Here is a 24591-nt window from a genome sequence, read left to right as displayed (position 1 = left end):
CTCTCTCTCTCTCTCTCTCTCTCTCTCTCTCTCTCTCTCTTCATCTGTCTGTCTTTGTCCCTCAGTCTGACTCTGGCTCTGTCTCTGTCTGACTCAGGCTCTCTCTCTCTCCGGCTGTCTCTCTCTCTCTCCGGCTGTCTCTCTCTCTCTCAGAAGGGGAAGTTTGTCTGGGGCATATGTGCGAGAAGAGGTTAGAGGACAGCAGAAACTGAGTAAACCACAGGTTGTACCCTTAAGGCGAAATCTCCCTGGCCCTCCCAGTCTTGCTTTACTCGCTTCCTGCTGAATCATTCCCCTTGGCTTTCTCACCTTCTTCAGTTTCTGGTTTCTTAGATTTACTTTCCCATTCTCCCCATCCCCCTAAACTTCCTCTACCCTTAGTCCTTTAGTCAGTCCTTGAGGATACACTAGGAGTGGGACACGTAAGCCTTGGGGGAGGGAGGAGACCAGGATGGAAGTTTTAAGGGGAAGAAAGAAAAAAAAAAAAACAAACAAACCCAAACCCTGGGATAAACATGATTTCCTTAGATATCTGAACTCTTGGAGCCTTGGTCTGAGCTGTTTTGGACAATGATCAGGGATTTAGAACTGAGAGCTCAGGAGGGAGGAACATGGGCCTGTGTCCGAGCTAAGACTGGCTTCTTCACCCTGCCTAGATTTCAAGCCCTGGGGATTCCCGTGAGTTGGGTGAAATTAGGCGGCTTCTGGTTAACAATGGTCATTAAGGAGGAGAGGGAATGGATTGCAGGGCTCAGAATTTAGAGCAGGAGCTCTCAACCTGGGGACTCAATGAACTTGGTTTTAAGGTATAAATATAGATAATCATATTTCAATATAATTGGTTTCTTTTGTTATCCTGTATATTTTATGCTGTTAAAAACATTCTGAGAAGGGGTCCATAGGCATCACCAGACTGTACAAGGGGTTCATGTCATGAAATGGTTAAGAACCCCTGAGTTAGAGGGTGCTAACATCACTTGAAGAATTTCAGCCATCTTGAGCAAGAGATTAGCATCTAATTAGCAATGATCATTTAAAATAGGGAGCTGCTGGATGGTGGGCTGGGGTAAGCTCCTTTCACCACCCTGTTCTTCTTACTTCCTGATAAGTTGATGAGGTCTTTGCTTCATTTGAGTCTTTGTCCTGGTCATAAAACATTCTTGGTTGTGGCTGTGGTGGAATGAAAAAGGGAAAAATCTAAGAGTGGGGGAAGCAGCCTGATTTCCCCCTTCAGTTATCTAGGGCTCCCCAGTAACCCATACCTCCCACTTCCATAAAAAGACACCTTTATTAGATATGTCATCTAATCTTATAAACCTATATTGCCTTCATAAGATAGGCACAGTGTCACTCATCCAACATATATTTATTAAGTGCATACTGTATACAGAATACTGTGTTCATCATGGAAAGTGTTACAAAATTTAGAAAAAACTTAGTCCCTATCCTTGTAAAATTCATGGTCTGGCAAAAGGATTAGTGATACCACAGTAATACATCTGATCAGTTATTCACCAAGCATTTATTATTACCTATATTCCAGATGAGAAACAGCAGAGAGTATTGGAGAGCCAGCTTCAGAGTTGGAAAGACCTGGGTACAAGTCTGTTGTTCAGTCGTATCCAACTCTTTTTGACCCTGTGGACCATAGCACACCAGTGCTGTCCATGGGGTTTTCTTTTTCTTTTTCTTTTTTTTTTTGTGGGTTTTTTTTTTTTTGACAAGGATACTAGAGTGGTTTGCCTTTTGCTTCTCCAGTAGATTAAGGCAAACGGAGGTTAAGTGACTTGCCCACGGTCACACAGCTAAGAAGCGTCTGAGGCTAGATTTGCACTCAGGTCTTCCTGACTCTAGGCCTAGTGCTTTATCCACTGAACCACCTAGCTGCCTCCTAGAGTTCGAGTCTACCTTGGACATAGATTGTCAGGACAAGATATTTAACCTTTCAGTGCCCTAGGCAACTCTAGGACTTGCAGAGCAAGAGCCAGTCTATATTGGTGGAGGGGTCATTCCCAACTAATGAGGTCACAGGTCCTGTCTCCTCTCTCTTACCTTAGGCCTCTCCACAACCCCTAAAATGGACAGGTACAGGCACTGGATACTGAGTGGTGCAGACTGATCTGACTTGGTGCATCCTCTACAAACCCACAGAGGGCATTAGAGGTCATGCCAACAGAAAAACACCAGTCCCTCCAGTGACTGATGAGTGCCTGAGGTGCAGTCATTTGCTAACAAAGAGATGCATTCATGTCTGCCTTGCTCAGGATCAGAACATCTGTAAAGCATGTTGGAATAGCTTCCTTATACTGTGATAAGTCACTCAGGGACAGCCCGGAGCAAAGCTTGATTGCTTCTGGTTGGATCTCACGTACCTGCGTGCTCAGGACCTTATCTAACCAACATGTCTTGTTAGCATGACTTATTGATATTACTCCCCTTCACATACCCTGTGGCCCAGGAAAACTGGGCTTCTTGCTGTTCCTGACACTTGTCATTCGTTGACATATATCTTGATCTCTCTGCTTTTTATGCAGTTGTCCACTATACCTTGGACAGCTAGTGGTATAGCAAATAGAGTACTCGGTTGGAGTCAGGAAGACTCGTCTTCCTGAGTTCAAATCTGGCCTCAGACACTTACTATCTGTGTGAACCTGGGCAAGTCACTTAATTCTGTTTGCCTCAGTTTCCCCGTCTGTAAAATGAGCTGGAGAAGGAAATGGCAAACCACTCCAGTATATTTGCAAAGAAAACCATAAATGGGGTTGCACAGGACTGAAAAACAACTCAACAGCACCTCCTATGCCTTGGAGGCAGCTAGGTGGTACAGTGGGTAGTGCTCTGGTGCTGGAGTCAGGAAGACCTGAGTTCAAATCCAGCCTCAGACACTTACTAGTTATATGACCCTGGGCAAATCATTTAACTTCTGTTTGTCTTAATCCACTGGAGAAGGGAGTGGCAAACCACTCCAATTTTTTTACCAAGAAAGCCCCATGGACAGTATGGTCAAGAAGAGTCAGACACAACTGAAGGACTGAACAAAACAAAATCCCCATGCCAAGAATGCCCTCTCTGCTCATTCCTGGCTCCCCTTCTAGGCTCAGCTCTTAGAATCTCTGTTGCCTTCAAACCTCAGATCAAGAAGTCTTCCTGAGTTTCTTCTCACCCCCTCCCCCACTAGTGACTCTTCTCATCAAATAACCTGGCATTTATTTTGTATATATTTAGGTGTGTACATGTTGTCTCCCCCATTAGACTGTAAGCTTCTTGAGGACAGGACTGTCTTTTGCCTCTTTTTTATTTGATTTATTTATTTATTTTTTTTTGGTGAAGCAGTTGGGGTTAAGTGACTTGACCAGAGTCACACAGTTAGCGAGTGTAATGTGTCTGAGGCTAGATTTCAATTCAGGTCCTCCTGACTCCAGGGCCAGTGCTCTATCCACTGTGCCACCTAGCTGCCCCTGCCTCATTTTTTTAATTGCAAGTGCTTTTTATTTATTTAGCACAGTGCCTGGAATATTATTGTTTAGTCATTCAGTTGTGTGTGACACATTGTGACCCCATGTGGGGTTTTCTTGGCAAAGATGCTGGAGTGGTTTGCCATTTCTTTCTCTAGTGGATGAAAGTAAACAGAGATTAAATGACTTGCCCAAAGTCACACAACTGTGAATGCCCATGGTCTTCCTTACTATGAGTCCCTGAGCCACCTAGCTACTTGGCACATAGTAAGTGCTCGATAAATATTTATTGATTGACATATATACATGTCATCTCCCCCAACATAACTTCTTGAGGGCAAGGACAATTCCATTTTTTTTTCTTTGTATCCCACATACAGGGTACATGGTAGATTTTTATTATATGCTCAGTTGATCTCTTTCCCTTGAATCTTTAACTGAACTGTAAAAATATGTACTTTGAAGAGAAACAAAAAAAAAATGTTCTGTGAAATCTGAGCAGTAAAGACATTCATTAAAGGAGGAAGGAAAGCTAGGGCAAACTTTGGAGGAAATGACGCTTTCCTTATTTTACAACTGGGCCAACTGAAGCCCTGGGGGATTTGCTTAGGGTATGAGAGCTTGGATTTGAGCCCACATGACCTGGTTTCCATTCCAGGGGTATGTCCATTTTACTATCTCCCCCTCTCTCCCTCCCTCACTTTCTGCTAATCTTCCAAGGACCTGAGGTCTGATCTTGGCTCTGAGAATAACAGCTTTTGTGACCTTGGGCAAGTTACTTATACTCTCTGTCTCAGCTTCAACTATAAAATGAGAGGGTTGAACCCCATGGCCTCTGAAGCCCCTTCTAGTTCCAGATCTGGGGTCTTTTAAGTCATGAGCTTCTCTGATCTAGGAAGAAATGAGTCGTCTTCCTCTCCTGTGTCCCCATGTTACATTCCCTTTAACTTATATTGGAATATCCACATGAACCTCAAGGAGAATCCAGTACTCTGTGTCAGGGTGATCCATGATATCAGGGAGGTCATGATAAAGGGGTGGGACATGGAGGTTGGAGGTTTGGGCTATCCATCCAAGAGTGGGGTTTCGGGTGGCTTTTCTTGTCTGTATTTCCAAGTCTTCTCTCCCAAGGATGAGTTTGGGTTGCTCTGTGTGGCCTCCTTCCAGGCATTTTCTCCTTTGTTCTGAACCCGTAATAGCTGAGTCTCATCGTTGCTCCTAAGGGTAAGTGAAGATGAGTGATGTTGGAGTCATCTTTGTACAAGCCTAGTGCCTGGCCCTTCCTGAGCCTTTTACCTACCCCTGGACTCTCTGCTCCTAATGCACTCCCTTCTACTTTTTGGCAATGAGGATGAGTAGGGGTGTATGTGGTGTTCAAGGAAGACTAGCACCTCTGGTGTGAGGGCTTGCTGAGCCCTTTTCAGGGCTGCTCATCCTCCTCTGGTGTCTGCCAGTCACCCAACTTTTACCTGTGGCTCCAAGAAACTGTAGCACGTGCAGGGGCCACACCCTGGCAAACCATCTTGGCAGGTGGGCTAAACCAGGTTGAGGGTAACTGCCAGGCCTCAAACCTGTTGGTGAATTAGTGGGGTGTCTACCTCAAGTATTCGAAGAATTATCCCTGGCTGAATGGTGACTGAGAGCAAATTGTTCCAATAGCCACAAAGGCGACTGAAGCAGGCACTGAGGAGCGCTTAGAGCCTGTCAGACGTTGAAGACACCAAGGTCATCCACTGCATCCCGGGCCATCACCAGTCATCCTGACTTTTGTCTTGCCATTGGACTTTGATGACGCTGAAGAGAGAGAAGCTGATAACTCTGTGCAACTCTGCCTCACTTAAATCCAATTTATGCCCAAGTGTAGACCTCACTTGTGAAGTCATTAGTCATCTTCAAAAACAAAGGACAGACAACAGAACAGCAACAACAACAGCTCTTTCCTATTGGAAAAAATGATGGGGACAGAACCAGGAACATGAGACACCGAGGGAAAGACAATCTAGATTAACGTTTACTCAGCCTTACTATATGATCCCTGTCCTCAAGGGGCTCACGTTCTAATGGGGGAAATAACACAAAAACAAGGATGTACGTAGAAGATAACTACAATGTAAATGGAACATGATCTCAGAGGGAAGGCACTATCGCTGGTGGGGAGCAAGAAAGGCCTCTTGCAGAAAATGAGATTTGATTAAGTCTTAAAGGAAGCCTGGGAAGCCAGGAGGTAAAGGGGAGGAGGGAGAGAATTCCAGGTGGACATCGAGTCAAAAGGAGTCAGAAAATGGAGGACCTACAAGAAGGCCAGTGGCAATGGATTATATGGCAGGTGGAGAGGAGTAAAGTATAAAAAAACTGGAAATATAGCAAGGGCTTGGTTGTGAAAGGTTTCAAAAAATCAAATAGGATTTTCTGTTTGATCCTAAAAGTAATAGGGAGCCATTGGAGTTTATTGAGTTGAGGGGAGAGGTGTGCCGAGGTCAGATTTGCAGGAAGGTTACTTTGGGAGCTGAGTAGAGAAATGGAATGAAGTGGGAAGAGAACTGAGGCAGGGACACCAACCAGAAGACCATTCCAATAGTCCAGGAACCGAAGGCCCTGGATACTCTGCCCCATAACCTGACCCCAGTGTGTGACTGATCTGGGTTGGGGTCCTACCTTGTGCCTACTCCCAGAGTTCCTGTATCCTTTTATTTCTGAAATCTCACCAATTCCCTTAGCCCTCTGCCTGCCTCTCCTTTCCCTCCCCCCAGGCTCTGCTACTGCCTTGACACCTCCTTTGGGCTGAGGAGGCCTGAAAGCTTAGCCGAGAGGGTAGTTAAGGGGATGGGGAAAGTGAGCTTGTGTTCCTACAGTTGGGAATAAACCTTTCTCTCCTGGGAGGAGAAACAAGTGTGGAGTGGTACAAGTTGCTAGGTGCAAAGATGAGAAATAACCTCTTCCTCCTCCTTCTCCTCCTCCTCCTCCTCCTTCTTCTTCTCCTTCTTCTTCTCCTTCTTCTCCTCCTTCTCCTCCTCCTCCTCCTCCTCCTCTTCCTTCTTCTTCTTTTCCTTCTTCTTCTCTTCCTTCTTGTCCTTCTCCTCCTTTTTCTCCTCTTCCTCCTTCTTCTTCTTCTCCTTCTTCTTTCTCCTCCTCCTCCTCCTCCTCCTCTTCCTCCTCCTCCTCCACCTCCTCCTCCTCCTCCTCCTCCTCCTCCTCCTTCTTCTTCTTCTTCTTCTTCTTCTTCTTCTTCTTCTTCTTCTTCTTCTTCTTCTTCTTCTTCTTCTTCTTCTTCTTCTTCTTTGCATCATTATTATCATTAATGTTATCATCTGGCCTTGAGGCCACGTGTGGCCCTCTAGGTCCTCAAGTGCAGCCCTTTGACTGAATCCAAACTTCACAGAACAAATCCCCTTAATAAAAGGATTTGTTCTTAAAACTTGGACTCAGTCAAAAGGCTGCACCCAAGGACCTAGAAGGTCACATGTGGCCTCGAGGCCACATGCTCCCCACCCCTAGTATCCTCTTAAAGTTTTCAAAATGCTATATATATATATATATATTGTATCACTCAATATAGTGGAAATAGCTCTGTATTTGGAGTCAGATTGCTTGGGTTCTGTTTCTGTTCCTACCATTGACTGGGAAGTGAACTGGGCCAAGTCATTTAATTTGTGAGCCTCAGATACTCCATCTTTTTTTTTCCCACTAGGCAATTGGGGTTAAGTGACTGCTCAGGGTCACACAGCTAGTAAGTGTTATGTGTCTGAGGCCGGATTTGAACTCAGGTCCTCCTGACTCCAGGACCGTACTCTATCCACTGTGCTGCCTACCAGCCCCCAGATACTCCATCTTTAAGAAACAGGCCAATCATCAGTTCAGTTAATTAATCAATAAGCATTTATTAAGCTATACATTATGAGCCAGGCTCTGTGATAGGCAGTGGGCATACAAAGACAAAAATGAAATAGTCCTGCCCTCCAGAGCTTACATTCCAACAGGGGAGACAAGTTGCATGTGTATAACAAAACAGATGTAAGATAACTTTGAGGGGGAGGGCACTAATATGTAGGAGGGTCTCATGTAGGAGGGTCTCACTTGAAGGAAATCAGAAATTTGAAAAGGTGAAGCTGAGGGAGTGTATTCCAGGCATGGCAGACAATCAATACCTAGATCGAGAGAGGAGATGGAGTGTTGTGTGTAGGTCAGTGAGACTGGGCCATAGAATGTGGAGGAAAGTAATGTTTCATAAGTCTGGAAAAGTAGGATAGAGCCTGGTTGCAAAGAGCTCTAAATGCCAAATGGAAGAGTTTCTATTTGGTCCTAGAGGCCATTGGGAGACAATGGACTATATTCAATCCATGAGATTTAGGAAGAATCACTTTGGCAGCTCCATGGAGGAACAACTTGAGTGAAAAAAGTCCTGAGGTTAGGAGACCAATTTGGAAAATATTGCAATGGCCCAGGCAAGGAATAGTTAGGAGGGTGGTGACATCGTTAATGGAGAGAATGTGTTCAGAGATATAGAGGAGGGGAAAAAAGGAAAGATTTTTTTCTAACTTATTAAATGTTTATGGTGTTCAAAGCATTGTGCTAGGTACCAGAGAGGAGAGATATTTGACCTTGTTTTTTTCTTAAGTTCTGAACATAAACACCAAATAAAGAGGATATTTCCATAGACAGAGTTTAACAGAAGAGGATATTGTTTGAACTGTGTGGATCTCTGCTTTGTACAGCTTGCTTTTTAAAAAAATATATATTCAACATGTAACTTTCAAAGTTGTTTTGTTTATCTGTGATTCTTTCTGGACTTCATTCTCCTCTGTGCATTTATAAAATAAAAACTGCTTCAATTACCCTTTTTTCTTTATTTTCTTTCTTTTGTTTGTTTGCTTATCCCTGTTCCTTCTCTCCTTCCCACTCCATTCCAATCGGAAAAAAAGAAAATCATAGTCCTTATTATGAATGTGCATAGCCAAGTAAAACAAATTCCTGCATTGCTGTGTCTGAAAATGTATTTCTTATTCTGCATCGTGGGACCATTACCTCTCTCAATGGGTGGGTAATATGCTTCATTCTCTGTCCTCTGGAATCATGGTCAGTCATTGCATTGATCAGGGTTGTTAGGGCTTGCAAAGTTGTCTGTCTTGATATTATTGCAGAAATTGTTCTCTTAGCTCTACTCAATTATAGGTTCATATAATTCTTCCCAGGTTTCTTTGGTGGAATAATATACTATTGCATTCACATACCATAATTTGCTTAGATCCTCCTTGATTAATGTTCACCTTCCTTAGTTTCTGGTTCTCGGTAATAACAAAAAGAGCTTCCTTAAATATTTTTGTCCATTTAGATCCTTTTCTTCTCTCTCTGATCTCTGTGGGGATATGGGCCTAGCAGTGGTATCCTCAGTCAAAAGATATGCAGAATTTAGTGACTTTTGTGCTATAGTTTCATGCATTCTTTTAAAGAACAAACATGAATGGAAGTCTGAATAAATATTACAATTATAGTCCCAATAGATGACCGAGAACTTAAGAAAAATGAGCATGCAATTGAAAGCAAACAAAAACAAGGGAATGTAAATAAATTCATGTGTGTCTCTAACTTGTTATTTATTAATTGTTGACCCACTTTGAAAGATGAGTTTTGTTGACTTTAAATAGTAGTGTCAAACTGACCTTCTATTTTTGATCCTGTTCAACTGTTCTGGTTATATAACATGAGTTTTGTTGCTATTATTATTGACCTTGTAGTTGCCTTCACATGTTTTGTTCTTTTGGCTCTGCTTTCTTTGCTTGGAATCAGGTTATGTAAGTCTTGCTGTATTTCTGTGAATTCTTCATACTAATTAGTTCTTTGAAATAAAAAGAATGTTCCATGGACCTGTGGTCTGGTTCCCAGTATTGTTGTTTTTCTGTTTCTTCACTTGTGTCTGACTCTTCATGACCCCATTTGGGGTTTTCTTGGCCAAAATACTGGAGGGACTTGCCATTTCCTTCTCCAACTCATTTTGACAAATAAGGAAACTGAGGCAAACAGGGTGAAGTGACTTGCCCAGGGTTACATAGCTAGTAAATGTCTGATGCTGGATTTGAACTCAGCAAGATGAGTCTTCCTGACTCCGGGCCAGGCACTCTAGCCACTACTCAACCTGTCATCGTAATGAGTTACCAGAGGCACTGAGAAGGTATAGACAATGATAAATTGCAGAGTAGTTTACTGATCTGCATTGATAGAGGGAATTTTTTTTTCCTCCCCAACTGGGAACTTGGGTAGCTAGGTGGCTCAGTGGATAGAGTGCCTGGCCTGGAGTCAGGAAGACATCTCACAGTCAGGATGTGTTAGAAACAGGACTTCCTGCCAACATCACCAGCTCTTTATCCACCAAATCTTGTGGCCATTGGTTTTTATGGTATAGTAATATTCCATTGGGCAGCTAGGTGGTGCAGTGGATAGAGTGCTGGCCCTGGAATCAGGGTTGACTTTATTTTCCTCGAGTTCAAATCTGACCTTAGACACTTAGTAACTGTGTGACCCTGGGCAAGTCACTTAACCCTGTTTATCTCAGTTTTCTCATCTGTAAAATGGGCTAGAGAAGTCAATGACAAACCATTCTAGTATCTTTGCTAAGAAAATCCCAAATGGGGTCATAAAGAATCGATACAACTGAAAGGAATGAACACCAACAATATTCCTTTATATTCACAGAACAATTTTTTTCAACCAATCTCTAATCATTGGGCACCTAGTTTGTTTCTATCTTTTTTTTTTTTTGCTTTTACAAATGGCACTGCTAGGAATATCTTAGTATAGATTAAGCCTTGTTTTCCTGTTAATGACCTCTTTGGGGTACATATATTCCTAGTAGTGAGACCATTGGGTCCAATGGTATGAGGTGTCTAATGTTATGATTCCACAGACTCTCCTTTCAAGGATATGATTATTAGCTTTAAATGAAAAAGATAGACACAATTAACTATAATGTAAGGGTAAGGGAAAGAGAAATTCAAAGGAGAAGTCTAGGAAAAGTACTACGAGGAATTGGAGAAAGCAGAGATTGCTTTCAAGTGGGGGTGGGGATGGGGTTGGGATTGGAAGGCTTCCCAGAAGAAGTGGCATCTGAGTTGGCCTGTAAAGGGAGATACTTAAACAGATGGAAGTGACCAGAAATCCATTCCAGGCGTGGCAGAATGAAAGGAAAGACTTTAATGGCAGGTTGAGAATGGGGAATGAAGAGCAGTCCAGTTTGGCTAGAATGTGGAGTATATTTGGCTGAGTTGTGTGAGATGAGACAGTGAGTGAATGAATGAAAAAGCACTTATTAATGCTTACTACGTGCTAAGCATCTTGCTAAGCCCCGGAGATATAGCTAGAAAAGCAAACCACTCCCTACCCTCAAAGAGCTTAAATTCTGCCAGGAGGATTCCATACCTATAGGAGAGCCGGGGGTAAGGAGGGGAATTTTATTTTGGAAAGTTATAGGCAGGGGTTGTTGTTCTTATTCATTCATTTCACACCAAAACTCCCTTTCCAAGCCACTATTTCCCCTTATGTGTTATCTTTTCCCCTAGGATGTAAGTTCCAAGAGAGCAGAATGGCCCTCTTCAAGAACCAAGCACGAAGAACAACAGTAATGGTTTCACTTGGTCTGACTCTTCATGACCCCATTTGGGGTTTTCTTGGCAGAGATACTGGAGTGGTTTGCCATTTCCTTTTCCAGCCCATTTTACAGATGAGGAAACTGAGGCAAACAGAGTTAAATGACTTGCCCAGGGTCACACAGCTAGTAAGTGTCTGAGGCCAGATTTGAACTTAGGTCTCCCTGACTCCAGCCTTGGTACTGTATCCACTGTAGCACCCAGCTGCCCCTTATAAGCAGGGGTTATACTGGTAAATGTTTAACAACTGGCTTTCTGGAAAAAAATGTGAGCAAAATAAATTTTTAAGTCTAATCCAAATTACTCACCTTTTCCTTTACTTTCTTGAGTCTAGACTTTCAACAAAACAATAATTCAAGCCCGATTTGTAGCCTTTGCTGATGTCCAAGTTATAAATGCTTTCACTGAAAATTTAACAATCAGGCTACAGCACACCCCTAGTTACAGGGAAAGTAAGTGGAGCCACAAGGGAGTAGATTTGGACACCCTTTCTAGGAGCAGTGGTGGTATTGGTTTGATCCAATACATCATTGTCTTTGATCCAGGTGGTATTGAGAAGATGGCAGGCAGGGAAGTCAAGTGAAGCATGGCTAGAGCAGCCAGCCAAGTATAGTTGGCCACCCATGGGACACTCACCAATTAGAACTTGACGCCAGCCCTTGAGTCAGGAGGACCTGAGTTCAAATCCAGCCTTAGACATTTGATACTTACTAGCTGTGGGACCCTGGGCAAGTCACTTAACCCGGAATCACCTGGCCAAAAGAAAAGAAAAAGAACTTTCAGAGGCTTAAGTCCTCTAGGGTATTGTGTCCAGTCCCCATGGCAGAACAGCTGGTGAGGAAGTGGTCATGGAGTGAAGTAGGGGGTCTTGGATGCCTGGTTTAGGCATTTGTCCTTTATTTAATAGGCACTGGGAAGCCAGTTCATTGTTTGGGCTTTGATAGTTCAGAGTGAATGTAAATAGCAATTGTTTCTGTTCTGGCCAGAAACTCTGACGGTCTTCCCCTCCCAGATTGATTCTTTTGTGAAAGCAAACATCTTTTGCCTCAGTTCTTATCTAACCTTTCATTATTGAATGGGCATTTGTCTGAAGACAAACTGACACCTGGGAAAGACTTTACCTTAAAAGGTCAAGGTCTCCCACTACATCCAGAGACATCCCCAGTCGTCATGACCTATGTCTTGCCACTGGACTCCCATGACTCTGGAGGAGAGAGTGAGGCTGATGACTTTGCACAGCCCTGCCTCACTTAAATCTAATTCACTTGCAAGTCAAGGCATCACCCTCCTGAGGTCATTGGTTCTCTTCAAGAGCAAAGAATGAACAACAACAATAAGTGAGAAGCCAGTGATTTTTAGAGTAAAGAAGTCAGGTAATACTTGTGTTCCCTACCTCATTCTTTCAGTGAAGAGGATTTATGAGATAAAAGCACTCTATAGTTGTAAACTACAGGGCAGCTAGGTGGAACAGTAGATAACAGTGAGCTCGAATCTGGCCTCTGATGCTTACTATCTGGGTGACCCTGAACAAGTCACTTCACCCTCTTTGCCTCAGTTTCCTCATCTGTAAAATGAGCTGGAGAAGGAAATGGCAAACCACTCCAGCATCTCTGTCATGAAAACCCCAAATGGGGTCACGAAGAGTTGGACATGACAGAAACAAGTTGTAAACAGTACTTCAAAGATATGTGATTTCTTAGGTGGGAGTATTCCTTTCATCAGTGCAATTAACAACCCCTCTACAACTTGGTAGATCATTTTTGTGAATTACTGTGTCTTCTTATTACTATAATTGTAGAAACAATCATTGTAGAATTATTACTAGAATAATTGTAGAAATGTAGAAATAATAATGAGAGGCAGTGTTCTATTCGATAGAGTGATGAACTTTGAATCAGGAAGGAGGCAGAGTGATACAGTGGAAAGGGAACTGGCTCTGGAGGCAGAGGACCTGAGTTCAAATCCTACCTCTGAACTTTAAGCTCTTTGTGTGTTCTTGAGCAAATCGCTTCAACCCCTAAACCTCAGTTTCTTCATTTGTGAAATGATGGGGTTAGACTCCATGGCTTCTGAGGTCTCCTCTGGACCTATGATCCTATGACCTAGTGTCAGATCCTACCATTAGTAATTACAGAGTGAAATCACGTATTCTCTTAGTGTCTCAGGCAACTTATTAGGACATAAGTAGATAAGTCATAGTCTGGTTGCAGTCTGCATTGGTGGAGGAGAGAATTTCCATACTGGCAGTTCCTATACTGATGAAATTATAGATTCTTCAGGGATTTATTTAAATGTAAAAATAATAAATTACTTAACCTCATAAAATATCTTAGCAATTATGTAGTCTAACCCCCTAGTTTTGTTTTGTTTTGTTTTAGTTGATTGGAACTGGTAAAACACTTTTCTCTCACACAGTCTCTTGAGGTTAGTAGTATGTTATCATTTTCTCTTAATATGTGAGTAACCTGAGACCCAGAGAGGTTAAGTGAGTTGCCCATGGTCACACAGCATACAGTAGAAAGAACACTAGCTTTTCAGTCATAGGAGCTAGTTTCAAATCCTGCCTGCTATTTATTATCTATATGACCTTGGGTAAGGCATCTAACCTTCTTCGCCTTCAGTTCCTCATCAATAAAATGAAAGTGTTAGGTTATCTAGTTTTCAAGTTCCTTTCTGGCTCTAAATCTCTGATCATATTATCTCATGTTCACTATGTCTCTTGACCCCAAACCTTATAATCTTTCCATTATACTCTGAAAACTTGAGCCTCCTACATCTATGAACCAGGAAAATGTGGGATGGAGAGGGACTGTGGCTCAGTTTGTGACCTGAGCTCTGGGCTTCAGTTCTCTAGTCTGTAAAATAGGGAGAATGATCCCTGATCCCTAACCCTGTCCTACCAGGTCAGCATGAGACCACAAATGGGAAAGAGCTTGGACAAGTCAGTGGCATTTAGCCACCTGTAAGGGACGATAAAGTGCCTTCCCCTCTAAGATTGCCTTCCACTTTTCTCCATTATTGTTCAATTATTTTAGTCGTGTCTGACTCTTCGTGACCTCATTTGGGGTTCTATTGGCAAAGATGCTGGAGTGGTTTGCCATTCCATACTCCAGCTCATTTTTACAGATAAGGAAACTGAGGCAGACGGGGTTAAGTGACTTGCCCAGGGTCACACAGCTAGTAAATGTCTGAGGTCAGATTTGAATTCAGAAGATGAGTCTTTCTGACTCCAGGCCCAGCACTCTGTACACTATGGCACCACCTAGCTGCCCTTCTATTTACTCTGTGTTTTTACATGTTCATATTTATTTACATGTTGTCTACATCATTAGAATATAACCTCCTTGAAGGCAGGTGTTATTTTTGCCTTTCTTTGTATACTCAATTACATGCAAAGACAATTCTCAACATTCATTTTTTGAAAGATTTTGAGTTCCTTCCCTCCCCTCCCCCTCCCCAAGACAGCAAGCAATCTGATATAGGTTATACACATGCAATCATGTAAAACATATTTCAAAATTAATCATGTTGTGAAAGAAAAACAGAACAAAATGAAAAAAAAACACACAAAAAACCAAAAAAAGGTGAAAATAGTATGTTTTGATCTGCATTCAGACTGCATCAATTCTTTCCATCTGTGTGGATAGCCTTTTCCATCATGAGTCTTTTGGAATTGTTTTGGATCATTGTGTTGCTGAGAAGAGCTGAGTCAATCATAGTTGATCATTGCACAGTGTTAAGATTAATGTGTAAAATGTTCTCCTGGTTCTGCTCACTTCACTCAGCATCAGTTCATGTAAGTCTTTCCAGGTTTTCTGAAGTCAGCCTGTTCATCATTTCTCATAGCACAATAGTATTCCATCACACTCACATACCACAACTTGTTCAGCCATTTCCTAGTTGATGGGCATCCCTTCAATTTCCAATTCTTTGCTACCACAAAAAAAGAACTGCTAGAAATATTTTTGCACAGGTAGGTCCTTTTCCCTTTTTTTATGATGTCTTTGGGATACAGACCTAGTAGTGGTATTACTGGGTCAAAGGGTATACACAATTTTATAGCCCTTTGGGCATAGTTCCAAATTGCTCTTCAGAATGGTTGGATCAGTTCACAACTCCACCAATAGTGCGCTGTGTCCCAATTTTTGATTGATTAATAAACAGGATGATCAGGAACCATTCTAGGAGAGGTTTTCTCTTCCTTACCCTAACCCTTCTTTATCTTTCTTTGTATTCCTCAATACTTCTTAGTGCAGAGCCTGGCACATACTAAGTGCTTAATAAATAACAGCTGATTCATCTCTGCAGGCGTTATCCCCAGCCAGGAGGAGGGAGTTCCTACGAGATCGTGCTGTCCCCTTCTCTGCTTTCCTCACAGACAGCTTTGGCAGAAGACACAACTATCTGCGCATTTCCCTCACTGAGAAATGTAACCTTCGCTGTAAGTTGGTACTCTCCTTTCTCCCCCCATTGATACGATTTTGGCTCTCCACTCTCACCATCCCAGCCAGCCAAACATCTGCCCCATTAATTAAATGACTGCCAGGTCTCACTTCCTCTAGGAAGCCTTCCAACCGCTCAGAGAAGAGTTCATGGCTGCTTTTTTTACTGTCCACTGTGGACGTGGAGCTTCCATACTTACCTGCTCCAATAATCAGCATTTCAACAGAAGGGATGAAATTTAGGATTGGGTTAGGACTAGGACAAGGAGTAGACTGGATTTTTAAGATTAAGATTTAGGATGTGGTAGCCATCTAGGGAGGGGGAGGAGGGAGGAAAAAGGAAAAAAAGAAAGTTACACGATAATTTTATTATATTTATAAAAGAACTAGCAAGTTACACATAATAGATTTGCAGTTTCATATGCAATCATCTTTTTTTTCTATTCTACTATGTTATGGAAATGCTTGTTTTATTAAGTTCAGAATAAAAAAAAGATTAAGATTTCGGTTGGGCGTTAGGGTCAGGTCTGGATTAGGCTGGGGTCAGGGTTGTAGTTGTGTTTAGGGTGAAGATTGTGACTATATGTTATAGTTAGGGGAGCATAAGACTTGGAGGAAACAGAAGACTGCTCTTTGAGAGAGCCTCAGACCTAACTACTCTCCCTACTTATCACCCCCTCTTCCCAGGTCAGTACTGTATGCCTGAGGAGGGCGTCCCGCTGACTCCCAAGGCCGACCTGTTGACCACGAAGGAGATTCTGACCCTTTCCCGGCTCTTTGTGAAGGAAGGGGTAGACAAGATCCGACTCACGGGTGGGGAACCTCTCATCAGACCTGACGTGGTAGACATTGTGGGTGAGTCCTGGCTGAATCTGGAACTTTCACCCTCTGTCCCTGCTACCCCCTTCCCTCCTTTCTCACCCCAGACACAGTCATCCGATTGGGTGTGATGGCTTTCTGGGCTGAGTCTAGCACTTTCTGGCCCTTGACTTTCCGGAGGTGTCTGTAAAATATGCCGTGTGCTTGTCCTGTGACTTGAAGTCTCCAGCTGCTGTTGGCAGGAGCCACCTGGCTCTGTTACGACACTGCTTTTCAGCCTTGAATTCTGCACACCTCCTGACCCACTTCATCTCCTTCCAGCCCCTGCCCTCTGCCCTTTCCCTCCCCTACCACTCAGCTCCTTGACTTTTCATCTGTGCCCCACCCTGAGCTGTGCCCCACTTTTTAAGCCAAATCCTGATAGCATTTCAATCCAGCCTTCCTGCTTCTAGTCACTTATTGTATGAGTGTGTGGTTATATGGCAAGAGCCCTAAATTTGGAGTGAGCTTGGCTTCAAATCCTAGTTCTGCTACTTACCATATTGTGACCTTGGACAAGTAATTTCCCTTCTCTGGGCCTCAATTTCCTCATCTATAAAATGAGAGGGTTGGCCTGATTCATCTGTAAGATCCCTTCCAGTTATAAATTCTATGATTACTCTATTGTTATCTCTGTCCTCCCCACCTCCCCCTAAAAAGCACTCTCTCAGGGATATTGGGACATTCATGCAAAGAAAATGGCCTCCTTGGGGGAGCTGGGCTCTCCTGGGTGTTGCCTTGGGGGTCAGGCTGTATTCTCAGAATTACCCTGAACCCCATAAACTCTGCTTGTTGCCAGCTTCCTCCTCATCTCCCTCCTCTCAGAGACCCTCACCCCACCTCAGCCAAGTCTCCACCATTATCTTTCTGGAGGCCGGGTGGGTGGGGATCTGGATCAGACATAGTGATAACAGCTGGCAGGATATAGTCAACTAAGTACTTTCATTTTTTTGTTTCTTCAGATCCTCGCACCAACTTTAGAAAGCAGCGAGTACAGCTATCACTATCCTTATTCTGTTAAGGAAGAAAATGAGTCTCAGAGAGGTGAAGGGATTTGCTTGGGGTCACACAGTAAGTTAGTAATGGGGCCAGGACTCCCTCAGATCTAGGGCTCTTGCCAGTATGCCACAGCTCTCTTTACAGATATGATGGGCTATGGGTGGTGGTCATAGGTATGAGGGGTGATGGGCTACATAGCATCAGTAGCTAGAGCCCAGATTGTGATTTGGCCTCTAAAGCTAGCTGGGTGGATCAGTCTCCAAGCCTCTGGATGGGAGGATGGCAGGTAAAGCACCTCCCTCCCTAGGAGAGCTTTTAAAAAAAAAGTGCAGCTGTGATCTCTTACATTTTGTGTCACTTGCTGGTACACACTTTCACCTCTAAGGCATAATCTTATCTTAGCCTCATATTGTTTTGTTGTTGTTATTCAGTTGTTTCAGTCATGTCCGACTTTTTTCGAGACCCCATTTGGGGTTTTCTTGGCAGAGATAACTGTAGTGGTTTGCTATTTTCTTCACTAACTCATTTTATAGATGAAGAAATTGAGACAAACAGGGTTAAGTGATTTGTCCGGTGTCACACAGCTGGGAAATGTCTAAGGCCAGATTTGGAAAATGAGTCTTCCTGATTCCAAGCCCAGTGTTCTATCCACTGCGCTTCTCAGCTCCTCATTTGGGGTTTTCTTGGCCAAGATACTGGAGTGGTTTGCCGTTTCCTTCTCCAGCTCATTTGACATATGAGGAAACTGAGGCAAACAGGGTTAAGTGACTTGCCCAGGGTCACACAGCTAGTGTCTAAGGCCAAATTTGAACTCGGAGTCTGATTCTCATATTGTTGCTTAATATTTCTTCAATGAAAACAGCTGTATCAGGTCAAATCTGAGGGTGAGAAATGGGCTTGGGAAAGGGGGACCAACCTTGTAGTAAAAAGATCAGTCTGAATCCCAGCTGTGTAGCTTTTCTAGCCGTGTAATCTTAGCTAAATCCCTGCCCAGCTCTGGACCTTTTAAAGTGGAGGAGTTGGTCTGGCTCAGTGGTGTCAAACTCAGGTAGAAATATAGACACTAAACTGTTCATCAGGATCTCTGTGGGCTGTGTATTGACTTAGAAAACCATATATTAATGCTATCTACGTGCTATTGTATTTCAATTTATTATGTGAAATATTTCCCAATTACGTTTTAATCTGGTTCAGCCTCATATGGATTGTGCAACCTGTTTAACACCTGTGGTCTACATGACTGGTGTGGTTCTGTTTAGCTCTGAATCTTATGATACTATGAAAGTTGCCCCTGTTCCTTGCCTCCACTACCTCTCCCACTCACCCACCCATACAACTAACCAGTGTCTCCTTTAGGAAATACTGAAAATCTTTCCCTACTCTTGGCAAGGGAGGAACCGCACAGTGAAACTGAACCAATTCCACATCTCACTATAGGCCCACTGCCTGGTTTCATGGTCTCACTTGCCTGATTTCTTCATTGGCTCTGGGCTCAAGTTCAAGCATAGAGCTGAACTGAAAATGCTCACAAGCAAATGAGTAGAGCGGAGAGTGGGAGTGGGAAGCTAGGGTAGAGGGGTCCATGTTGAAAACCACCATATTGCTTAAAAAAAAAAAGTCAAGTTATTGGGTATGGTGAGTTTTGTGGCATTTGACATAATTAACAGTTCCATCCCTATTATCTAAGGTTCCAGGAACAGCCTGAATAATAAAGATCCAAAGAGGGTTGAAAAATCTTCTTTTGGCCAAAAAGCTTCACCTTCCTTTGGGGAACACAAACTAGTCAGAATTTGGTTCCTTCATTGCCTCTTTTCTGTTTACCCCACAGCTCAACTTCAACAGCTGGACAGCCTGAAGACCATCGCCATCACCACCAATGGGATCAACCTTGCCCGGCTCCTACCTAGGCTCCAGGGAGCTGGGCTCAATGCCATCAACATCAGCCTAGACACCCTAGTGCCAGCAAAGTTTGAGTTCATCACTCGTAGGAAAGGTGACCAGAGCAGATCTATGGGAGGGTGGCACCATTACTAGGGAATGGATGGGTTCAGGTGGAGGTAATATGGAGTCAATCCATATTGGTTTCTTAGCCAAGGGTTGGTGGTGAGGTTGAACTGGTCATTTTCCATTGTCTCTGTCATTCCTCTTATCCCAAAGTCAACTAAGGAGATGTTGAAATGTTAAAGATGGAGGAGTAAGAAGAAAGAGGAAACTGACCTGAGATTTCCCAGACCAGAGTCAGCTCAAGACTTGCTGAATGCTTCTAAAAAATCATTTAAATTCACTTAAGTATTATTTGAGCACTTACTATATATTCCGTGCCATGCACAAAGATGAACAAGACCTTGTCCCTGCCCTTAAAGAGCTTATAGTCTAGCAGGGGAGATTGTGACACAGTCACAGAATTTCAGAGTAGGAAAGAACTTTAGTCTCAAACCTTCACCTTACACTAGAAGAAATAAAAGGAGAAGTAACTTGCCAAGGGTCATACAGAGATGGGGGTACAGACTAGGAGTCTGGCATTCCAGTCCAGTGTTCTTTCCATTATACTGTGCTCCCTCTCACTTGCATTCTGTGTTGCACTGTTCTTATTTGTAAGTACCTTAAGATAGAAAAGCACTGAAGGAACTCAGGGATAGGAACTGGTCCTGTGATTTCAGTAGGACAAGGAACTGGAGCTGGGGAAGCTGCGGCCTTGAGGCGCACGTGGCCCTCTAGGTTCAAGCTTCACGGAACAAATCCCTTAATAAAAGGATTTGTTCCATGAAGTTTGGATTCAGTCAAAGGCCACATTTGGAGACCTAGGTCCCCAAACCTCTAGGTCCAGACTTCACGGAACGGACCCCTTAATAAATGATTTGTTCCGTGAAGTTTGGATTCAGTCAGAAGGCCACATTTGGGGACCTAGAGGGCCACATGTGGCCTCAAGGTCGCAGCTTCCCCACCCCTGGATAGACTGTCTTCCAGGGCAAATAGATACCTTCTCTTCAAGACAGACTCATTGAGTAGAGCATACATCCAGTATGTGTCTGAGATGGAACTTGAATTCAGGTCTTTTGGGCTCCAAGGCCAGCTCTTTATCCACTATGCCAGGCTTCTTCTCACTCAGAAGAAAGAAAAAAAACAAATCACTAAGTCATAATGGATTAGAGAAGGCTTTGTGGAGTTCCTAAAGAAAAGGATGTCACTGAAGAGGGAGGGTATCCCACACAAAGGGAATATGGTGTGCTCATGCATGGAGGAAGGAGAGGACGGTAAGAGGTCGGGAAACAATTTGGGTTAGTCTAGCACATGGAGTGTACAAAGAAGAGGAAGTCTGAAAAAAGCAGAGAAGGATGGTTGAGTCCAGAGTGTGGAGGGTCTGAACTGCCAGGGGAAGAAGTGTGAGTGTGAATGTGTGTGTGTGAGTGTGAATGTGTGTGTGTGAGAGAGAGAGAGTGAGTGTGTGAGAGTGAGTGTGTTTGTGTGAGGGAGAGTGTGTGTATGTGTGTGAGAAAGTGTGTGTGAGAGGGAGTGTGTGTGTGTGTGTGTGTGTGTGTTGCAGGCAATAGGAGCCATTGTAAGTTTTTGACCACGAGTGATGGGGATTGGAGCTGTATGTTGGAAACATTATTCAAGCATCACACTTTGCAGGATGTTCTGAATTAGGGTGGTAGTATGAGTGGAGATTTTGTGCTAAAGTGATAAGGAGGGGCAGCTAGGTGGCGCAGTGGATAGAGCACACTGGCCCTGAAGTCAGGAGGACCTGAGTTCAAATCAGGCCTCAGACCAAACACTTGACACTTACTAGCTGTGTGACACTGGGCAAGTCACTTAACCCCATTTGCCTAAAAATAAATAAATAAATAAATAAATAAAATAAAATGATAAGGAAAATTTTGAGAGATTCCAGAGGTCAGAAGTAAGTGATCAGGGGACCAAATGGCAAGATGACTGATAATATTACTTTTTTTTTTAAGCCAGATTGTGATTTCAACAGTATAGGGAAGTCCTAATGCTTTAAATTAAAGAACTCTTAATGACTAAATTTCCTCCTCCAATGTGAACTGGCACCAGCTTTGCAACATATAGTCTTATTGAGTTGCTTCTCTAAGAAAACTGAGAAGCAATATGGTGCAGTGGTATCCACTGTATTGACTTAGAAAACCACAAATTAACATTATATCTGTTGTGTTGTATTTTTATTTATTTTGTTAAACATTTCCCAGTTTTATTTTAATCTGGTTCAGGTAGCACTGGGGAGGTTTTGCACAGTGAGTTTGACCCCTCTGATGTAGTGGATAAAAAGTAGAGTTTGGAGTTAGGAAGACCAGAGTTTCAGTCCTGTTTCTGACACATACTGCCTGTGTGACCCTGGGTAAGTCACTTAATCTCTTGGAGCCCCAGGAAACTTTGTAGTATTTTCCATTACCCATTTATAAATTGGAGTGACAGTCCATAGCAGGATAATCCACAACACTGGAATAACCAAACTGGAATTCTGTTTGGCTTTGGAATTCCCTGTAGGATTTGTACATAGCAGATTGGGCTTTTCCATGGAGTTTGGGCCTGGCTACTGATTCTGCTGTGAATTTGGATGTTGGAAAGAAACACCAAAGAGACAATTGAGTGTAGAATAATAATAATCACCACCATCACAACTGCCTAGGGATATATGAGGGTAAAGAAGCCTTAATCGCTCACCTCATCCCCCTACTTTCCCATACAGGTTTCCACAAAGTTATGGAAGGCATCCATAAGGCCATTGAGTTGGGTTTTGACCCTGTCAAGGTGAGGAAGTATTTGTTTGCTGTTAATTCCTTATCCCATTTGCTTCCCTTCCCCATCGACCCCTTTTTTTCACATCAGCTCCCTGGCCCCTAGATGACCTTCCAGATGTACGTTGTCTTAGCTCCCCACCTTGGTGTATCTGCCCTGCCCTTCATCTCTTCTAGCCCCATTGATCTGACATTACCCAACCCCAGAACGAGGCAAGAAAAGGGGGAGGGGGACACAAAAAGAAATGATGAAGAGGGAGAAAGACAATGAGAAGTGCTGGGAGCTGTCAGGATCCCCAGGGGACTGTTGTGTTTGGGGCTGCTTGGGTTGGGGGATGGCTTGGATAATGTTGAGTGTCAGCATGCTGTCCCTTCCTGGCCAGGTGAACTGTGTGGTGATGCGTGGCCTGAATGAAGATGAGCTGCTGGATTTTGTGGCCCTCAGTGAGGGGCTCCCACTGGACGTGCGCTTCATTGAGTACATGCCCTTTGATGGTCAGTGACTGGGCTGTGGGAAGGGTCCTATGACCTCAAAGACTGAGCTTTGCCTGGGCCATGTTGTGGGAGTGGCTGGTGTCATCATGGCTTCAATGTTGAGGGGTCTAGTTGCCCCCAACAATGGATCTCTTTGATTGGGAGCTCTGATACTGTGTCAGAATTTCTTAGTGATTCCTTTTGAGGATGTCTTAACTATTTACCCACTTCCAAGCCCTAGAAGAGGAACCGTGAATAGCAGGGATTGGAGTGGGGTTGGGGATAGGGATTAGGATCAGAAAATCATGTTAGAGCCAGAAGAAACCTTAGGGATCATCTGGTTCAACTCCTTTATTTTTATAGACAATTAAACTGAGCTTCAGAGAATCAAAGTGGTTTGCCCACAGTTGAAGAGCTGGGGATTTGAACCCTGATTGCGTGACTCCTAATAATAATAATAATAGTAATAAAGTAGCATTTATATAGAGCTTTAATTTTTGCAAAATGCTTTATAATTATTAACCTATTTTGTCATCACAACAGCCCTGGGAGATAGGTGCTATTATTGTCCCCATTTTATAGATGAGGAAACTAAGGCAAGCAGATCCTAACTTGCTCAGGGTCACACAGCTCCTGATTATCTGAGGCTGGATTTCAACTCAGGTCTTTCTGACTCTAGGTTCAGCACTCTGTCCACTGCACCACCTAGCTGCCTATTTGCTATTAATAACTCAAATTTTTGTGGCACTGTATGGTTTACAAAGCCCTTTCCTCACAAAGATCCTGTGAGGTAGATGGTAAAAATATCATTATCCCCATTTGATAGTTGAATAAACTGAGGCTTTGAGAAGTCAAATGATTTGCCCATCTCCACTTTGCTACTAAGATTCTCATACTGGAAGAGAAGTATGATGAGGTCAATTTTGAGGGTCCTATCCAATATGAAGATTCTGTGATTCTCTAAATGTGTAATTTTTATAATGATAATAATAGCTACTGTTGTCAAAGACCTCAGAGGTGTATGAAGTACTTTCCTCAGAACAAGCCTGCAAGGCAGGGAATGCAATTGTTTTTATGTCCATCTTACCAAAAGGGAAACTGAGGTGAAATAACTTGTCCGGGATCACAGAGATTGGGCAATGTTGTGATCTTCTGAAAAGTGACCAAGGCTGCTGTGTGCTGCCCCCTCCCCCCCGCCAGGTAACAAATGGAACTTTAAGAAGATGGTCAGTTATACGGAAATGCTGGACATGATCCACCAGCGCTGGCCAGAGCTGGAGAAGCTACCAGAGGAAGCCTCTAGCACAGCTAAGGTTGGAAGGGAAATTGGGCTGGGGTCTGAGACAGGGAGGTTAGCCCGTGTCTTCCTCCTAGAGGAAGTGAGAAGTTTGGCAGAGAGTAGGAAGTCTGGGTTGACGTTCTAGGAGGGTGGAATAAGGTAAGATAATAGAAAACAAAATGAAACAAACAAGCAAAAAACTTGCCGTATGTCTTGGTTGGAAGATCTTGAGATGTTTCAGTTGGGAGAATGGGAGTAGTGGGGTGAATTGGAGGGCAGCATAGGGGGTGGCATTGCTTTCTTCAGTCATCTATGTAGGAAGTCTTTTGGCGTGAAGGTCAAGAGATGGATGAAATAGCCTTTATGGGGTTGGGAATTGGTCTGTCTGGAGTAAGGGTTGGGTAGGAGGAGCTCCTGCTGACATCTTAGTGGAGACTTCATCTCCCTAGCACATTTCCCATAGCTCCAAGCTGCTTCTTCTCCTCCAGGCCTTCAGGGTCCCTGGTTTCCGAGGCCAGATCAGCTTCATTACGTCCATGTCTGAGCATTTCTGTGGGACCTGCAACCGCCTCCGCATCACAGCTGATGGGAACCTCAAGGTGGGTCACCCCTTCCCCACAATGCCTCACCAGCTGAACTACTTTCCCCCAATGTCATTTCCCTCAAGAGTTTTGTCTCCCCAGTGTTGTT

At 43.4% G+C, this 24591-nt stretch overlaps 1 protein-coding gene across 2 annotated transcripts in view; it reads left to right on the top strand.

Moving 5' to 3' along the window:
• Positions 1-24591, top strand: part of LOC114053500 (molybdenum cofactor biosynthesis protein 1-like) — a 40906-nt gene that overhangs the window by 3568 nt on the left and 12747 nt on the right. For both annotated transcript variants that reach the window (XM_027876608.1, XM_027876609.1), the window contains exons 2-8: positions 15401-15533; positions 16222-16389; positions 19220-19384; positions 22100-22161; positions 22532-22643; positions 23823-23935; positions 24390-24500. In XM_027876608.1, coding sequence (XP_027732409.1) covers positions 15401-15533; positions 16222-16389; positions 19220-19384; positions 22100-22161; positions 22532-22643; positions 23823-23935; positions 24390-24500 — 864 coding nt within the window. The remainder of the gene's footprint in view (positions 1-15400; positions 15534-16221; positions 16390-19219; positions 19385-22099; positions 22162-22531; positions 22644-23822; positions 23936-24389; positions 24501-24591) is intronic.

The sequence above is a fragment of the Vombatus ursinus genome, unplaced genomic scaffold, assembly GCF_900497805.2.
Source record: "Vombatus ursinus unplaced genomic scaffold, bare-nosed wombat genome assembly UNPS02014811.1, whole genome shotgun sequence".
NCBI classification, from domain to species: Eukaryota; Metazoa; Chordata; class Mammalia; order Diprotodontia; family Vombatidae; genus Vombatus; species Vombatus ursinus.
Note: the sequence above shows the minus strand (reverse complement) of the source record. Positions and strands in the feature narration are given on the sequence as shown.